Source organism: Trachypithecus francoisi, unplaced genomic scaffold (assembly GCF_009764315.1).
Source record: "Trachypithecus francoisi isolate TF-2019V2 unplaced genomic scaffold, Tfra_2.0 Lachesis_group17, whole genome shotgun sequence".
Classification (NCBI taxonomy): Eukaryota; Metazoa; Chordata; class Mammalia; order Primates; family Cercopithecidae; genus Trachypithecus; species Trachypithecus francoisi.
The window spans coordinates 71,294,000-71,314,017 of NW_022681462.1; the positions used below are offsets into that span (position 1 = coordinate 71,294,000).

General features: G+C 45.1%; 1 protein-coding gene across 3 annotated transcripts in view; it reads right to left on the reverse strand.

The window, feature by feature from the left end:
* Positions 1–12,794: 12,794 nt before the first annotated feature.
* VIT (vitrin) overlaps positions 12,795–20,018 on the reverse strand; it is a 127,156-nt gene continuing 119,932 nt past the window's right edge. For all 3 annotated transcript variants that reach the window (XM_033176049.1, XM_033176048.1, XM_033176050.1), the window contains 2 exons: positions 18,669–19,182; positions 12,795–13,400 (listed from right to left, as the gene is read on the reverse strand). In XM_033176049.1, the coding sequence (XP_033031940.1) occupies positions 13,222–13,400; positions 18,669–19,182 (693 nt within the window). In that variant the 3' untranslated portion in view covers positions 12,795–13,221. The remainder of the gene's footprint in view (positions 13,401–18,668; positions 19,183–20,018) is intronic.

Genomic DNA, 20,018 nt, shown 5'->3' on the forward strand with positions numbered 1-20,018 from the left:
GATTGTATAGCAGTCACTTGTCTGATTTTTAAGAAGGCTTTCACTGATTAGAGACATGCTCCTAAAGTCTGTTCTGCAGACTCTCCAGATGAGCTCCTGCCAGAATAGGTCAAGGAGTGGACTTACAATGCCGCATTTCACCCAGGAAAAATTTTAAAAGAAGTCTGTGGTTAATGAGAAATGCTTAGTTCCTACAAGCTGATGGTGATGTTTCCAAAAACAAGTAATGTCTAATGTGGTTCTTTAGTGAGAAGAATACAAGATTTCTTGCCTCTTCCAAGAAAATTATTCTAATCAAGTCATTTGAGAAGTTTCTATAAATACTGTTTTAAAAGTTCTAAAACAATATTTCTTTAATTCTATATTCCTGACTTCACATTTTAGACATCCTTCTTTCATTTTCACACTGTTATTCCAAATTTATAAATTTGAACTGGCTTCTTAACTTCACCTGATTTTGTTCCATGACTTTTAGCTCATTAGTATCATGTGTTTTCTTCTATGAAGAGCAAACCTTAAAAAAATTGGTGTTACTTTTTCTTCAAAATGTCAGTGTACAATTTTGTTGTATTTACTTAAATAATTTTTCAGAGGTAGACTTGATTCGGAACCTGACATTTAACAGATGTGTTTCTGAATCCAAGATAACCTTTAAAAAAAAAAAACAAACAAAAACAGAGGTGTGGCCCTGGGACAAGTTATTTAACTTCTCTAAGTTTCAGCTTTATCCTTTATGAAATGATGCCTGGAATTCTGCTACTAAGTATATATTTAAAACAAAAGAAAATCAGTATGTCGAAGAGATATCTGCACTCCTATGTTTATTGCAGCACTAGGCACAATGGCCAAGATATGGAATCAAACTTAGTGTCCATCAACAAATGAATGGATAAAGAAAATGTGGTGCATATACACAATGGAGTACTATTCAGCCATACAAAAGAATGAAATCCTGTCATTTGCGGCAACGTGGATGAGCTTGAAGGACAGTATAGTAAATGAAATAAGCCAGGCACCGAAAAATAAATACTGCATGTTCTCATTCATATGTGGAAGCTAAAAAAAGTTAATTTCATAAAAGTACAGCATAGAATAGTGGTCACTAGAGGAAAAGAAGGAGCAGGGTCAGAGATTGGCCACTGGATACAAAAGTACGCTAGCTATAGGTTTGTTTTTGTCATTTGTTTTTGTTTTTTTGAGACAGAGTCTCACTCGGTCGCCCAGGCTGGAGTGCAGTGGCGCAATCTTGGCTCACTGCAAGCTCCGCCTCCCGAGTTCACTCCATTCTCCTGCCTCAGCCTCCCGAGTAGCTGGGACTACAGGCACCCACCACCGCGCCCGTCTAATTTTTTTTGTATATTTGGTAGAGACAGGGGTTTCACCATGTTAGCCAGGATGGTCTCGATCTCCTGACCTCGTGATCCTCCCACCTCAGCCTCCCAAAGTGCTGGGATTACAGGGGTGAGCCACTGCGCCCAGCCAGCCATAGGCTTATTATAATTAACAACAGTTTATTACATATTTTCAAATAGCTTGAAGAGTGGATTTTGAATGTTCTCAACATAAAGAAATGATAAATATTTGAGAAGATGATTTGATCATTAAGCATTATGCACATGTACTGAAGCATCATACTATACCTCATAAATACGTATAATTATTATGTGTCAATTAAAAAAAATAAAATGGTGCCAGAAATGTCATTGTGGGAGTTAATTGAACTTAACAGATGTGAAGGCAGCCAAGATGGTGCCAGGCACAGGAAACCTCTTCAGGAAGAAACCCACTCAATTCCCTTTTCCCCATCCCAATCCTCTGCAAACCTTGGGCAGTTGTTAACAGTGTCCAGCCTGAAGTGAGAAACTTTACTCTGAAGAATCCTGGACCTGGTAACCAAATGAAACATATTACAAAGACGTCTTGGTTTAGGACCATACTTAACCTGAATGTTTCCAGGTGACTTATTTAGAAATTTCCTTAGAAAAGAATCAAACTAAAGGAAACTAATTTTCTTCATTTCTAATTTTTTCCAGTAAATAAAGAGATCTGTTCAAGAGAATTTATAGGCAATGCCACATTCAGGAAGAGAAGCAAAGAAAGCTCCCTTTTAATTTCCCAAGTATGCTTCTTCAATATGCTGTCTTGCTCCTTTAACCTTAAAGTTGAGTAAATCAGCCCGGAGGTGGTGGCTAGCACCTGTAATCCCAGCACTTTGGGAGGCTGAGGCAGGTGGATCACGAGGTCAGGAGACCAAGACCATCCTGGCTAACATAGTGAACCCCCCCATCTCTACTAAAAATACAAAAAATTAGCCAGGTGTGGTGGCATGCGCCTGTAGTCCCAGCTACTCAGGAGGCTGAGGCAGGAGAATAGCTTGAACCCGGGAGGCAGTGGTTGCAGTGAGCCGAGATCACACCACTGCATTCTAGCCTGGGTGGCAGAGTGAGACCCTGTCTCAAAAAAAAAAAAGAAAAAAAAAAAGATGAGTAAATCAGCCAGGTGTGGTGGCTCACGCCTATAATCCCAGCACTTTGGGAGGCTGAGGTGGGAGGATCACTTGAGCCCAATAGTTCAAGACCAGCTTAGGCAACAAAGTGAGACCATGTCTCTACAAAAAAGTTAAAAAAAAAAAAAAAAGAAAGAAAAAGCTTGGCACGGCAGCACATGCCTATGGTCCCAGCCACTTGCTAGGCTGAGGTGGGAGGATCACCTGAGCCCAGGAGGTCAAGGCTGCAGTGAGCCATGATTGTACCATTGCACTCCAGCCTGGGCAACAGAATGAGACCCTGTCTCAAAAAAAAAAAAAAAAAAAACAACAAAAAAAAACAAAGTTGGGTAAATGCCAACTATGAGAATGGATACTGCCCTATCAGCCTCCCATGACAGACATGGATAATTGATTTTAGCGTCTCTTTCTTTAAGAGAACCTTAAAGATTCAGAATCTTTCTTCTTACTGTTCTTCAGGCAGTCATGACATCTCGACCTGCCAAAGCAAAACCTGCATATTATCCCAGCCCATGGGCTTTTAGGGAACCATCCTGAGTGTGGTGAAGGCAGTGTAATTGCAAACATTCATAGATCTGAAGGAAGAATTCTTCATTCTGCACTTTGCTTCTTAGTGAGAAACAGTTCCCCGGTCACTGGCAGATGATCTGCAGCTGGGGTAGAATTCGGCATTGTTATGGATGTGCAGGGGGAGGGTGTTCAGAAGCCTCTTGGGAGACACTGTGGTATGGAGGCCATCTTCCTAGGGCATCTCTGGAAACAGCTCCTGTCAAGTGGTCAAGCAGCCCCTAATAAACAGTGATTACTGCTGCAGTGGCTTGCCACACTGCCATAGGTTTGGCACGTAAAGACACGATAGACCCAAATGGATTCAGACAGCATATTATTTATGTAGTCAGCAAAAGCAAGATCAGCATGATGCTAGCTCCCTTGTCCCACAGGAGAGCACTAAAACAAGGAGCCAGGTGATGGACATCATGTGTGGTAGGGTACTAATTCTAGAGGGCAATGAATTATTATTTTATTTTATTTTATTTTTGAGACAGGGTCTTGCTCTGTGGCTCAGGCTGGAGTGCAGTGGCATGATAAATGAACACATTTTAAAGCCTGCATCTGGGGTGGGCGCAGTGGCTCACATCTGTAATCCTAGCACTTGGGGAGGCCGAGGTGGGTGGATTGCCTGAGCTCAGGAGTTCAAGACCAGTCTGGGCAAAACAGTGAAGCCACGTCTCTACTAAAATACAAAAAATTTGCTGGGTGTGGCGGCATGTACCTGTAGTCCCAGCTTCTCAGGAGGCTGAGGCAGGAGAATTGCTTGAATCCGAGAAGCAGAGGTTGCAGTGAGCCGAGATCGCACCGCTGCACTCTAGCCTGGGCAACAGAGCAAGATTCTGTCTCAAAAAAAAAAAAAAAAAAAAAGGCCTGCAGCTGTACTCTAAAGACGAGTGAAATATAAAGTCCCAGCCTTCACTGAAACCAGTAAAGGCTAAAAAGAAAGTGACTTGGAGAAACCTCCTACAAGATAGAGAGAAAGATGGATGACAGCGGCCTTGGGGCAGCTCCCTACAAACTACATGTCTTGCCATGTTCCTGGGATGATATCACAGTATTCCAACAAGACTTAGGTCACACTGCAGTGGAACCTGGTCCACGTGGCCTATGTGGAGGCTTGCAAGGTTGCCAGGGTACCAGGCCGGAGCCATTTCCCTAGAGCTGCCACCTGACTGTGCTCTGTGGAAAGAACTGGACATGGGAAGAGTTTTAACCATGGAGTCTGGATTGGAGAGTGCCTCATAGTCCTGCACTGGCTTGCACGCAAGGAAACTTTCCTGAGATAGAACTATAGTTTGGTCAAGAAAAATTTCTCAGATCCACTTGTTTTTAAAATACTTAGTTTTTAAAAAAATATTCAAATCCCTTGAAATTCAAAACAATTCATTAATGAAATGACTTTTTAAAAAAATTAAAAGTGAGGTTTCCACATTAAGGACTCCTGCTCTTTCTTTTCACCCCTCAGCTGCCCAGAGCATGCACAGTCTGTGCCCCTTGTTCTGTATGAAACCATTTTCAGAGCCTGGAGTAACTCTTGAGCTGGCGAGCAACCCTTATGTAATGATCAGGGAAATAAGGGACACGGAGGGCAAAGGGCAACTGACAATTTCTAAGTAACTTTCCAGTCTGCCACTGGAATCCCATGGACTTGGGATTCCATGTTGTGGAGTGAAAAACAGAGTGAAAATATAGGCACAAAATGTGTGAAGCTGAAAAGATGGTTCTCTGTTATTTGACTGGAAAGATGGCAGCTAGGGGAAGAGGGAAACAGGTCTGAGAGCAAAGTGGCTGATGTAACCAGGGAGGAAAAAGCAGACAGGGCAAGGTGGCTATTCTGTACGGAAGACAGCACTGAATCCAGAGTCAGGAGACCCAGGTTCATGACCCAGCTCTTTGTCCTACCTGCTGTGTGACCTCGGACAACTCCTTAATCTCTGTGTCTCACTGTTCTCATTGGAAAATCGAATAGTAGTTGAGGCTGTAATGAATTATGAAAATATGTTTGGCACATGGCTGACTTCCCATTATGTTTGATTGTCTTTCAAGACCACTCTCTCCTAAAAGAAGTATGGAAGAAGGATGGTTTTGAAATATGTGTTTATTCAACAACGTGAATTTTGTGTGTATTCAACAACAAAGCCTATAAAGTTGCTAGTTCAGTTCATGGCGCATAGGGACTTCATAACCAAGATAAATGATTGTTTTTACTATTGTCACCAAAATTTCCCTAGACCTTTCAGCCTGTCTGTCCATGCAAATGAAGTTACATGGACAATAACTACTCAGTGGTGTTGGCTTGTCTTCACTGGCATACTACAGGACCAAGTATTTAGGGGGTTCTCTGAGGGATGCCCCTAATCTGCTCATGAACAAGCCTGCAGGCCCCTCTGGGACAGTCTTGCCTGCTGTCCATGTGGGCAAATCCCTGCTGAGGCTGGCACAACTCCACTAGTATTTTGCTTCTAGAGATCTTTGCTGACTGTCCAGGATTAGAAAGTCTCCAGGAGGAAAGGCTGATTTTCCACCCTGGGACAATGCCCTCTGTCTGAAGGTAGAACAGGCATGTGGCTGTTCCAGGCCTTGCATTTAGGTCATAGAGCTGGAAAGGTCCCCTGCAGTTTCCACACTGCAGTTGTCACCCAGTTCAATGAGGGTGTTTTCTTAGAAGAAAACAAATTACACTGACACTCTGCCCTTTAGAAAGCCCCGTCTGCTCATTTGTTTTGCTTGGTGTCTATCTTAGACAGTCATTACCACAGCGGTTTGCAACCTTTCGATTTGTCCCTGTTCCCTCTTTGGCTTTAAAACACTGCACAACCCTCCTGTTGAGGCTGGAAAGAAACTCCCTTCTACTATGATTTCAAGGAGAACTTGTTGGGTTACTAACGTCATTTAAAAAACAATCGTTATCATGGTATCAGGGTACAGGTTTAAGAATGCCTTGGGGATGTCAGATCAACAACAGTTCAATTGGCCTTGAGTCTTGTTTTGGCGTTTGCACCGTTTCTATGCTTCTGGAGCCTCCCAGTTTCTGAGCCCTGGACAGTCATGTATGAGCTCTTTGTTGAGAACCCAGATTCCAGTTTGCCATTAACCTGAACACACCCTGCTCACCTCAACCAAGTGCGAGGCTGGAGTTGTCGCAGAAAGGGGCTATTCAGTGGGGATTGTATTTTTTTATAGCAGGATCTCAGCTGCCAAGCTGGATAGAGTGTTTGCTTACTTGGGCAGCTTACTGCCCGCAGGACCTGTTTGTGTAAGAGGGATGGCAGGGATAAAGTTCAGCTCAGTATTTTTCAATTAAAGGACATTAAACAAAAAGCAAAGACTTCCTTGAAACTGTGGTCTTTGAACCTTATTGGTTTTCCATGTGGATGGTTATTTATATAGGATGTTTCTCCTCAGGCCTTTACACTAGAAACAGAAGTGGCTCCCAGAAGCATCACATCTGCCACCCTGACAGTCTGAATAGCTCTTCAGCAGTTAATGGTGTATAACAAGTAACATCTTGTAGTCATTGCGTGCAAGAGAAGTGAAAGGGAGTCTTAGAGAGGCGGTCATTGGCTTTCTACAGTAAAGCTAAGCAAAACAAAGGAAGACTATAGACCTGGAAGACCATCACTCAGCCTGCATTTGGCCTTCCAGACTCAGGAACTTGAGGACATGCTTTCACTGGTGTTCAAAGCAACTTGATGCTTCAAGGAACTTCAAAAGGTTGTAGGCGATCAGATAGAAGAATGTGGGTGCTTACCTCCTTTCAGCCACGTCAGCTTGGATTGCTGGGTGGCCCTGATGAAGGGCCTGCATCGTGGGCTCAGCCCCTAAGGGGAGGGAAGTCTCACTGTCTTCCTTCTCTCCAGAGTTGTTCACCTACTTCCAGATGAAGACCATTCTGGAGGAGGGTGGAGTGAGTGGCTCTCCTGTCCTGCTCCTGTCCCTCCTCCAGTTCCCGAGGTTCTACTGTCTTCCTGATCCTGGAGTTCATGAGTTATTCCAGTTATCTTCAAACAATTGCCTTTTTGCCTGAGCTACTACAAATTGAGTTTCTGTTCCTTGCAATCCAGAGAACCTTAACCAACACAGCCTTAGGTGGCCCGGCTCCTGCCTCTCGCTCTAGCTTTATTTCCTGGCCTCTTGCCTTAAGTTCCACACTGTCATTCTCTCTGGGCCCGACACTGTTTCATGCCTCGTTGCCTTTGCTTCTATCATTCACTCTGCTGGACCACCTTTTCCACTTTTCTTTGCCTGGTAGAAATAGACTCTTCCTAGAAAACCCAGCCCAGGAAACTTTCCCAAGCTTGCTTGTCACCTGTCACGCTAGTCACCTGTCACCAGTCACATTATCTGTTTATTTGCATCTCATACTAGCCTACAGGTTCTTTGGGAAGGAGCAAGTCTTATTCTTCTTCATATCTCAGTGCCCACCTCAATGCCTGGCACATAATAGACATCTAAAACATGTTTCTTGAATAAAACTCAGAAAAATAAATAGAAAAAAAGGGTCTGCATTTCTGGCTGGGCACAGTGGCCTGTAATCCTAGCACTTTGGGAGGCCGAGGTGAGTGGATCACTTGAGGTCAGGAGTTGGAGACTAGCCTGGCCAACCCCATCTCTACTAATAATACAAAACAAAATTAGCCAGGTATGATAGTGCATGCCTGTAACCCTAGCTACTCAGGAGGCTGAGGCATGAGAATCACTTGAACCGGGGAGGCAGAGGTTGCAGTGAGCTGAGATGGCACCATTGCACTCTAGCCTGGGTGACAGAGTGAAAGTATGCATTAAAAGAAAAAAAAAGAGTTTGCATTTCTGCAGGAGAAACGAGAACAGAAGGTGAGGAACAGAGTTACCCCACGGGTAGATACCTAAAGAAGATTCTGGTCCTAGAAAAACCATGATTGTAGCATACAATAAGTAGGAGGGCATTGGGAAGGGTGGTATAGTCTGGATGGAATCAGAGCTTCTCTTTCTCTTGCCATTATATTGTTTCTCTCTTCCTGAAATGTCTGCCTCATATTCTACCAGTACCAATGTATCTGTGGTTGGTGCCATCAGGTGACTTAGGGTCGAAGTTTTCATTTTCTGGATCCCATGTCCTTAATGACGTGTGTAGGTTGTGTCTCCTCTTGTGAAGGAACCAAGTTTCTGGAGAATAGGTGGTCCAGGATTCTGTATCCAGAGAGCCTAAGTCTATTTGGAGCCAGGGAAGGCCCCAAAAAGGAAGTAGCATTTGGACTGAGACTTGAAGAATGAGTCAGAGTTTATCAAGCTAATAGGGTTGCCCAAAGTCTTCAACCATCCATAGGGACTGTGGACTTCAGCTGAAAATCACTCACGTTAAATGAGGGCAGGATGGCTGTCCAGAGAATCAGGATGAGTGATGGGAGAAAGTGGAGTTTACATTGAATATTTAACAGACTCTGTTCACATTGTACATTTCATAGACCTTGGGAGTACATTTTGTGGAATTATATGTATATTTTAAATTGAGACACTTAACAGAGAACTCCCTATGCAGCCACTTGGGTTATTTTTTGGGCCACTGTTATAAGGAGCCAAGTGGCTGCTGAGTAGATGGAGCCTGGAGTCAGGTTGCCTGAGCTTCCTTTTTGGATCCGCCTCATATCAGTGATATGACCTTGGGCAAGTTACTGATGTCTCCATGCCTCAGTTGCAGGATGTGTACAGTGAGAAGAAGAAGAGTATCTCTGCTGTGGTTTGAATGCATCCACCAAAGTTTATGTGTTGGAAACTTAATTCCCAATACAACTGTGTTGAGAGGTAGGATCTTTGAGAGGTGATTTGATCAGGAGGGCACTGCCCTCATTAATGGATTAATGACATCATGGGAGCGGGTTTGTTATGGCAGGAGTAGATTCCTGATAAAAGGATGAATTCAGCCTCCTTTCTCTCTCCTGCTCTCTCTCACCATCCTAGTCTTAGGTATTCTGTTACAGCAGCATGGAATGGACTAAGGCAATATTTCTCAGCAAATCACAGGGATAAATGAGTAATACATATGAAGCCCTTAGAACAGGGCCCACCACATGACAAACACTCACTGTCAGGCTTAGCCCAACTTCATTTCTCACGAGATTGTTTGCAATCGCCTGTCATGTACTTTGTGCATAATCCCATGATAGCAATTGTATGATTTTAATTATTCATTTGTGTGTGGTTTCTCACTGGACTATGAATTCCTCAGACGCATTACTTGCATAAACGTCTCTTTTCAAGGTAATTGAATTTGTGCTTTCAAGCATATTTCCTACTTACTACATTATATATTGGTAATCTAAGGGAAGATCTTCTCTTAGGATTTTGATCAGAAAACATTATTGTTTGGAAATTCATTTTCTAAGCTGGAATATCCTTGGACACAGAAGCATTATCTTGTCTATAAACCCATGCTGGTCCTTGAGAATGCTGCTGGGAAGCTTGCTTTATGGAGGTTTTGTCCTATTCAAAAGGTTTAAAGAGCCCAGAGAAACCAGAAACCTCTGAACACTATCAGTTTGGCCAGAAAGTTTTTAGCAGAGCCTTGTTGCAAAGCTTTGAGCCTCAGCAAAGAAAAGTCTGCCCAAGGGCCTTAACTCCTGAGAAATGGGAAAATTAAGTCAAATGAAGTTTAGCCGTCATATGCACAGAGAAGCTGGCCCGATGGCCCTTGTGTACTTGTGTTGGTTGAGTTTGAGGGGAAAGAGTGTGGAAGAGATTTTTCTACTGACACCATGGAATGAAGAATGGAGTTGCCTTAGGATACTGGCTCCAGAGTCTGCAGGACCCAGAGAGCTTTGCAAAGGCCAGACGAGAGCCCAGGAGTGTGCAGAGCCAAGTTGGGTGGGGATGGGGACGGCATAGGGGTCTCTGACCCCGACAAAAGTTGGTCACATGAGCCAATAGATCAGCAGACAGATCCAAATTCTGGTCCTGTCCCTCCATATCTGCACAACCTTCTTGTGGCCTGGGTTTCCTCTTTTGCAGTTTGAGGGATTGACATAGATTGTCTCTAAGGCTCTGTTTCTAGTGTTAAGATCTTAGCCCTGCCTCAGCAACATTAGGCACAGTTTAGGTTGTGGGAGGTGACAGTCATATCCAAGTCTCTCACTCATCCAACCATCCCCAGAACTTTTATCCCAAACTACTCTGTGCAAACTCTGATTCGACCTCACTCCGCTCCCCACCCAGCCTTCCCCCTGGGACACAGGGAACTCCTCTCTGGTGTCAGCAAGCTCCCAGAAGCCTCAGCCCCTGCGCCTTCCTGGCCTGCTTATCTGAAACCAGGTTGTCTCTTGCAGACTCCCAAGTGGAATCTGTTTATTCTCTCTCACCCCATGTATTTCAGGTCTGGAATGGGGGATAGGTCTGCCCTCTGCTCCACTGCCCCTTCCTCACTGTCCCCTTCCTAGTCCTCCTTCAAAGTCCCAGCTGCCTTGAAGGTCTTGCCTCAGATTGTATTCAGCCCCTCAAACCCATCACTGCTGCCTTCTACCAATCTCTGAGTCACTTTCTCTCATTGGCGAAGAGCCTGGCTATATTCTCTCCATCCTGACTCCTGTCATTGTCTTTGGTGACTTGAACATCCATACCGACAATTCTGATGACACCATAGCCTTTGAGTGTCTTACTCCCTATGATCCCTTCCTCCCCGCCCCCACAGCATACACTCAATATTTGTTGACAATGCGTAGACAATGGACTCATTGGAAGAGGTGCCAGTTATCCTCAAATTTATAGGGCCTATAACTAGGGTGACCATATCATTTGTTTTCCAAACTGGGACAGGTTTGTGAGTGAAAGAGGACACCAAAATAATTAAAATTATATTACTTTTGGAAATATTCACTTATTGATGACAAATTGGTTTTTATATTAAGGCCCCTATAAAATAACTAGATTCAAAAACCATTTTCCAAAATAAAATATATCTTTAAAAAATCCAGATAACTTGTATGTGTACATGGAAGCAATGGTGAAAAACTCCTCTATGGGGTTATCTTCACATCTTCACATGCAAAAACGTAGGCGGAATAATCATTCCTAGGCCTTTTTTAAGTTTTTAATTAGCTTCTTTTTTTTTTTTTTTTTTTTTGAGGCAGAGTCTCAAACTCACTCTGTCACCCAGGCTGGAGTGCAGAGGCACCATCTCGGCTCATGCAGTCTCCACCTCCCAGCAATTCTCCTGCCTCAGCCTCCCAAGCAGCTGGGACTACAGGCATGCACCACCACGCCCGGCTAATTTTGTATTTTGAGTAGAGACGAGGTTTCACCATGTTGGTCAGGCTAGTCTTGAACTCCTGAACTCAGGTGATCCACCCGTCTTGGCCTCCCAAAGGGCTGGGATTACAGGCATGAGCCACTATGCCTGGCCTAAATTAGCTTCTTAGCTGAGTCTGGCATGAATAGAGTGTCACCAGTATCTTTCCGAAGAATTTCCTTTAAAAAAAACAGATTTATATTTTGAAGTTTTTGGATAAAATTATAATTGCATTCAAAGTAAATTTTATGGCAAATAAACCTGAAATTGTTGACACCTTTAATTGATTCTTCTCTGTAGACCACAATATTTTCAATTGATAATATACTCTCTCTTCAGTTATTAAGAAATTTGGTGAGCTCAGTGTAAATTCTGCTAACTGAATGATATCCTTGATTCTAATTTTTTATGTAAATATTTTGTCCCAAGTATTGACACAATTACTATGTTTCTGCTCTCAGAGTAGCATTCTTCATAACATATTTTTATAAAACATAACTTATCAACTAAGTCATCTCTATTGATGATTCTTTTGAACATTTCCCAACTACACATGTATTTCACACGCTGATAGGTGAGTCTTTGGAGAAGCTGGAAGTAAAAAGTGAAGTGCAACCAAACTCATCCCAGCTTATTTTAATGCAGCTAGCAATACTATTTGGTTAACAAATGAAAAATCCAAGAGAAATGCTCAACTGGGAGGACCCAGGGCAGCAGGCACAAACGAGGCCTCTTTGAGGAAATGTAACACTAGTTCCTCAGGGGTAGCTCGGCGCTTCTAGATCATGGCAGCAGATACAAATCACCAGAGAGCTCTTAAAACGTGCCAATGTTCAAGCTCCAATCCCAGCGACTCAGAATTCACTGGTACTGGGGTGGAGCCTGGGAACCAGCACTGCAGTCTCCTAAGTGATTCTAATGCACAGCCTACTGCACCAGTTTTGTTTTTGGAGACAGAGTCTCACTCTGCCGCCCAGGCTGGAGTGCAGTGGCACAATCTTGGCTCACTGCAAACTTCACTTACCAGGTTCAAGCGATTCTTGTGTCTCAGCCTCCTGAGTAACTGGGACTACAGGCTCATTTTTGTATTTTTAGTAGAGATGGGGTTTCACTATGTTGGTCAGGCTGTTCTTGAACTCCTGACCTCAGGTGATCCACCCACCTTGGCCTCCCAAAGTGCTGGGATTACAGGCGTGAGCCCCCCGCGCTTGCCCTACTGCACTACTTTTAAGCAAGATCAGCTTGGTGCTCCAAAGCCAGCCGCTCCTAAAGCATCATGTTGCAAGCATCCATTGACTCAGACAGCAGCGAGGGAGGCATTTCAGGAGAAACAAAGTCACTATACATTGTCTCTGCACCTCTGCAGGTGCGTTGTCACCTTGGGCCAGGTGTCAGCCCACAGAAGGTGCTCTGGCAACTGAGCAAAGCAAACGGTGGCCCCGCCACGAACCCTGTGTACACATGACACGGTCAGAAATATTGCATGTAATCCTTCTAAACATTTAATTAAGCAATTCCTACATTGTCACAAGAAAAATGAAACTTGCTGAGGGTTACAGAGTCCTCATGAGAAGCAACTTAAAAATCTCACAAAAGCTCTATGTAAGTCTGTCGTAAGGGCTGCACTGTATTCTGAACATTTATTTTGAAAACAATTGTCAAAATGTAAAATCTCCAGGACCCTCAACACGATGTAGCCTTTTGGCTCTTTCTATACATTTGTGATCATCTTTCTAACTCCAAGTTTTGAAGTATGAAAAAGCACGATGGCAAAGAATAACAAGACATCTATCTCCCCATGCCCTGCCCAAGCCTTGATGCCCCGTGCATGCCCCATCAAGTGCTGGGGTTGTCCAAAGTGTCAGTCAGTAAAGCAGCACTTGCTGGTACTCTGCCTGCTCTGGATTCAGTTCCGAGGCTGTGAGTTGAACTCTGTACAAATGTTCTGGATGATCCTAGGGACGTACTGGTAGAGGTTGTCAAACTCGTCCACAAAGAAGGAGTGGTCCCTGGCGGGGTGAGTGGCAATGACTTCCAGCTCCTCCTGAGCAGCCCAGGCAACGCCTATCGCATAGGTGATCACTCCTGTGGGGACAAAGGCTAGATGAACAAATGTCCCCAAGTAAAGGTGCTGCTAAAGAATCTCTCCCTTCTTGTGGCCCTGTCGGCACAGCCAAATCCAAAATCAGAAACGTGCCCAAACAAAACCAAACCAAAAATACCCTACGAGCCTCTAGGTTTCCAGAATTCAGACTAAGTATGGCCGTTCATTCATTCACTCAATAAATGCCTTTGAGCATACACTATATGCCAACAGTAATAACATTTATATAATTGTTATCTCAGGAGTTGATAGTATTTTAGGAAAAAATGAACAAAATGGAGTAAATAACATGGTAAGAATTTCATGTTCGGGAATAGAAGAGGGGAAGCTATTTTGGGACAAGTGAAACTTTTGTGGCCATGCAGGTCAGAACACATGACACATGCCCGCTCTACCAGCGTGCAGAGCCGAGCAAAATCTCAGAGAGCCTTAAATGCCATCAAAAGCTGGTTCAAGATCTTTTAAACTAAAACAGTGGAATGGCATCACTTTAGGCTCGAGGGTGACTTTACAAATCACTGAATCCAACCTCATTTCCAGTGCAGGAATCCTTGCCGAAGGTGCCAGAGCGATGGTCCCCAGCATCTGTTCCAACATTGTGATGAAGAAAGGCTTCCAAGATAAAGAAGGGGGTGCCCAACACTGTTGGGTGCTACAGGGCAGTCATGTAAGATGAACATGAAAAAGTGCTCAATGGGTTTTTGTTTGTTTGAGACAGAATCTCACTCTGTCACCCAGGCTAGAGTGCAATGGCGTGATCTCCACTCACTGCAACCTCCACTTCCGGGTTCAAGAGATTCTTGTGCCTCAGCCTCCCAAGTAGCTGGGATTACAGGCATGTGCCACTACGCCTGGCTAATTTTTGTGTTTTTAGTAGAGACAGGGTTTCACCATGTTGGTCAGGCTGGTCTCGAACTCCTGACCTCAAGTGATCCTCCTGCCTCGGCCTCCCAAAGTGCTGGGATTACATGCATAAGCCACCGTGCCTGGCCTTCCTGGATTTTTTAAAAAGCAAAAACAGGTTGGGTGTGGTGGTGCATGCCTGTAATCCCAGCACTTTGGGAAGCCAAGGCGGATGGATCACGAGGTCACAAAAAACCCTTTTTTTTTTTTGCTTGCAAAAAATCCCTAATTTTTTTTTTTTTTTTTGTAAAAATACAAAAAATCAGCCAGGCGTGGTGGAACATGCCTGTAGTCCCAGCTACTCAGGAGGCTGAGACAGGAGAATCGCTTCAACCTTGAAGGCAGAAGGTTGCAGTGAGCCAAGATGGCACCACTGGACTTTAGCCTGGGTGACAGAGTGAGATTCCATCTCAAAAAAAAAGAAGAAAAAACAAAACCAAGACATTGGTAGTTTGGTGAGAACAGTTTCAGGGGAGAAGATGCCAAAGAAACCAAATGAACTACTGTGAGCTGAGAGTGGAAAAGAAGTGAACATGTGGGGTCAGCACACACAGCTCCTTGCCTGAAGTTTGACTGTGAAAGGGAGTCAGTAGGTGGTAACTGGAGCAGAACGTGGAGTCACAGATAATGTTTATTTATAGGGAGGGAGGAACTTGAGCACGTCTAGGTGCAAATGGGAAGGAGTATAATAAGAGTGAAGGTGTTGGATTGCAGTGGGGAGAAGATGACCCAGGGAGGAGAGGACGGGACTCAGAGACAAGGCATCCATTCTTAGTGGGAAAACTGGGAGACTGCCTGGGGTGACGGGTCTTGATTTGGGTTGTTGGCAGCTGGTCAGCAGGTGCTTGTCCTGACTCTACAGTAGCCTATTCTCGTACCACCTTCAGGCTGGTCTGAGTAGGGTGAGCAAAATGGCCATGAAACAAGAGGGCAGAGCCTGGATGTGGCCTTCCTGCCCTGGCACCTCCCCCCAAGTCCCCCACAGTGGCGTCACTATCTCTAGCATCTTCTGGGTGCCTGGGAGAGTCATGCATACCTCATGTGGCTCTGACCTAAGCTGCTTTTTGATTGTGGCCTATTAAATTGCATTTAAGCTGCCAGTCCCCTTTTTCACACCTCCAGTTTAATTTCTCGGAATATTGTCTAGATTAGAAGGAGCCAGCTTTGGGCTTTAAAGTGCTGCCAGGTGTCAGTGAGAGCAGCTTTGCTGCAGAGCTGGGTTTAAACAGCTGGGTTTAAACAGTCTAAGCCCTCCTTCCTGCTCAAAGATAGAAAGGTTGCCCTTAAATAAAAACTACACAAACAGTATTAGAAATTTAGCTCTCCAGGCCGGGTATGGTGGCTCACACCTGTAATCCCATCACTTTGGGAGGCAAAGGCAGGTGGATCACCTGAGGTCAGGAGTTCAAGACCAGCCTAGCCAACATGGTGAAACCCCCTCTCCACTAAAAATACAAAAAAAATTAGCTGGGTGTGGTGGCAGATGCCTGTAATCCCAGCTACTTGGGAGACTGAGGCAGGAGAATCGCTTGAACCCAGGAGATGGAGGTTGCAATGAGCCAAGATTGTGCCATTGCACTCCAGCCTGGGCAACGAGAGTGAAACTCCGTCTCAAAAAAAAAAAAAAAAAAAGAAAAGAAAAGAAAAGAAAAGAAAAGAAAAGAAAAGAAATTTAGCTTTCCAGATCCCAAGTCCACTCTTGTTGTAGAGAATCTCCTACTGGCAATTCTAACAGATGGTCACCCAGCCTTGACTTGGATACTCCCAGGAACACAACGCTCATTACATTTTCAGACAAATCTCAGCATTAGGCTGAGTAAGAATCTGCCTCCAGGTAATTTGTATCTTTTGGTCCTAGTTCATTAAAGCTGCCCTGAGAGCACCTCAGCCATTTCCCTCAGTCTTCATTTTTCCCGATGAGTAGGCCAAGGATACCCTCTGGATGAGGCCCAAAAGACGTACATCTAGAAAAATAAGTGATGGTGTAGCTGAGCACAAACTGGGGACAGATGTTTGGAGAAAGCAGGAGAGCCTTGGGCTTGTAGTCAAAGCTGGGCCATCTGGCTCTGCCCATTCAATCTGGAAGTTCGGGCTGGTTGCTTCTGAGCCTTAATCCATCTTCACTCTGCTGATAGGAGCCTGGTGGACCTTGTGATCGTTGGCATGTAAGCCATCAGCCATCCCACAGTTATGAGGGTGCCCTACAGCCTCCATAAAGGGTAAGTCACTGGGAAGACTCTGCCTGAACTAGGTATCTGGTTACTTTGGATTCTAGAAACCAGCATTGTTGATTCATTAAGGCTTGTTTTAGGAAGAAATGAAAGTCGCTTTCAACTATTCAGAAAATCCTGCAAAATAACTGAAGTTAAATGTAGGCACAGAAGCCAGGCGCAGTGGCTCATGCCTGTGATCCCAGCACTTTGGGAGGCTGAGGTAGGTGGATGGCAACAGGTCAGGAGTTCAAGAAAAGCCTGGCCAACATGGTGAAACCCCATCTCTACTAAAAATACAAAAATTTAGCTGGACGTGGTGGTGCCTGCCTCTAATCCCAGCTACTTGGGAGGCTGAGGCGGGAGAATCACTTGAACCTGGGAGGCGGAGGTTGCAGTGAGCAGAGATCGTGCTACTGCACTCCAGCCTGGGTCACAGAGCGAGATGCCATCTCAAAAAAAATGTAGTCACAGAAGAAGAAGCAACAACCACAGCACTGAGTGAGTTGTGTATGCTCATGTTGATCTCCAGGGCACTGGTGTTGTGTATGCTCATGTTGATCTCCAGGGCACTGGTGTTCATTGACTACTTGGTTTACTTTTATTATTATTACTATTATTATTATCACTTGGGGTTTTCTCCAGGTTGTTTATATTCTTGATAACTAATGACACTTTTCAGAACAGTGATTATACATAAATTCTGCGATAAAGGCATTAAATGTGGCTGATTTTCTAAACATTTACAGTCAAATTTTGCTCATTTTTCATATTTTAAAACTTTGTTGCCCTCTTAGAAATTGGACATAGCTCTTTGAACACTTTTTTTTTTTTTGAGACTTAGTTTTGCTCTTGTTGCACAGGCTGGAGTGCAATGATCTCAGCTCACCAGCAAACTCTGCCTCCCGGGTTCAAGCAATTCTCCTGCCTCAGCCTCCTGAGTAGCTGAGATTACAGGCATGTGCCTCCTTGCCTGGCTAATTTTGTATTTTTAGTAGAGACGGGGTTTCTCCATGTTGGTCAGGCTGGTCTCGAACTCCCGACCTCAGGTGATCCACCTGCCTCGGCCTCCCAAAGTGCTAGGATTATAGGCGTGAGCCACTGTGCCCGGCCTTTTTTTTTTTTTTTTGAGACAGGATCTTGCTCTGTTGCCCAGGCTGGAGTCTGGTGGTGCAATCATAGATCACTGCAGCCTCCAACTCCAGGACTCAAGTAATCCTTTCACCTCCGTCTCCCGAGTAGCTGTGACAATAGGCGTGAACCACCACCCCTGGTCTCTTTAAATATTTTGAATCGAAATTCCTTTCAGGTTTCCCTGCAGCCCCCCGAATCTGGTTAACAGTTGCTTACGGAAATAGTACTTGTCTTTTAAAACATTATTTTTCTATACTAGTACCTTTTAAGGAATTAAAAGGTGAGTCACTGGGCACAGTGACTCACGCCTGTAATTCTGGCACTTTGGGAGGCCAAGGCAGGAGGATCACCTGTCAGGAGTTCAAGAACAGCCCGCCAACAAGGCAAAACTCCATCTCTACTAAAAATACAAAAATTAGCTGGGTGTGGTAGCACACGCCTGTAGTCCCAGCTACTTGGGAGGCTGAGGCAGGAGAATTGCTTGAACCAGGGAGGCAGAGGTTGCAGTGATCCAAGATGGCACCATTGTACTATAGCCTGGACAACTGAGCGAGATTCTATCTCAAAATAAATAAATAAATAAAAGTTACAAACACAATTTGGTGGTCTAGGTACCAGAACGATTTGACATATTCAATAGAGATGGAGGTTTGGTGTTTTTAATAGAGGTAAAGTGATGAGTCAAATTCCCTTTTAATGTATCATACTCTTGTGGGAAATGCTTCAGGGTGCAGGATGTAAAGGAAAGGGGTAATGTGCCCAGTTATCCACAGGCCGTGGGTTGGTAATTACACTTAGGAGACCACCTTGCTGCCCCGTCCTTGTTCTTTCTCCTACTCAGAGGGGCTTTCTACCCCTAAAGCCCTCCCTGCGGCTTTGAACATTTGTATGAAGTCATAGAAAAAACCAATGCATAAAAAGACAATACCTTCCTTGTCCCACTGGCCCACCAAGCCCCAGAAAGCGGCCTCAGCACCAGGCTGCTTGGCAAGCCCAGCTTACCCTTCAGATGGGCAGCCATGGCTGGGATCCGGACGTCGTCGTAGGACCTCCCGTCAGTGATGAGGATCATTAACTTCCTCTTGTTGGGCTTGGACTTCTTGAAGAGCTGCTCCAGGGCAAAGTTGATGGCAGCTCCCGTGCTGGTGCCACCACTCCAGTAGCCCACCCTCTTGATGGCGTTGAGGATGTCGGGCTTGCTGCTGTACTGGTCAAACCCAAACTCCAGCCGCTGTTCGTAGGTGTACTGCACGGCCCCGATGCGCGTGTCCGTGTCGGAAATCTCAAACTCTTTGGTGAGGTTGGTCACAAACTGGAGAACGGTGCGGAAGTTGCCCGTCCCCACGCTGCTGGAGCCGTCGATGACGAAGCCAATGTCGGCCGAGTTCAAGCAGGTCTTGCTGCAGGCCAGGCGGTCGGTGTCGCAGACCCGCTTCACCAGAGGCTGCAGGGTCTTGTGGAGGCCAAACCAGCTCTGCACGTGAAACGAGTAGAAGCCGTTTGTTCTGCACACCGCCTGGAAGACAGAGGGGAGGGACCCGCGCCAGGTCAGGGTCAAATCCTCCAGTGTCACCGTTAGGCTTGATCCCCGGGGCAGGCAAAGAAGCAAGCAGGCCCTTGTGTTCTGCCCTAGCCCTCCTACTGCGTTTTTCCACCTCGGTTCACCCAGCCGCCACTCACTGAGGCGAAGCCCCCGGGTTATCGCTGGGCTCAGTCCCACTTCCTCAGCTGGGTCCCTGCCTGCATTAGTGGAAAACTGTCTCCTAAGCAAATTCATAGGGAGATATTAAATCTCTGGTGTCAGTTTCACATGTATGCTTCTCCAGGCTCGTCCTTTGTACTGGCAGCCATAAGATTGGCATTGGTGGGCACCATGGCATGAGAGGACTAAAGAAAGCTTTTATTCCTATTGGGAAAAGAGATGACATACGCAAGAAATCGCTATGGAAATGTCTCCAGAGCAGCCCTGTTCCAGGTGGGAAGGGATCCCACAGTTGCTCAATGACCACATTTAGGGCGCCCATCAGATGCTCTCGGAATGATTCTCTCATTAAATCCCCACCCTCACCCTCCAAGGTGGAATCATAACCCCCTGCCACGAAGGAACAAACCAAGCTATGAGGGGACTTCCCTGAGTCCCTGAGATTGGAACACAAATCTATCCACCTTCATTCAGAACCAGACAGTCCTGCCTCCAGGCAAACGAACATTTATTTACCAGTGCCAAAGCTTATGCCAGAAAAAAATAAGGCAGCAAATACACCTTGAGCAAACTGGTTGTTGCGCTCCTGGAAGTGGCTGGCATAGTGTTCCCAAGGCGTGGGGTTTCTTCTTTACCCCTGCCTCTGGGTC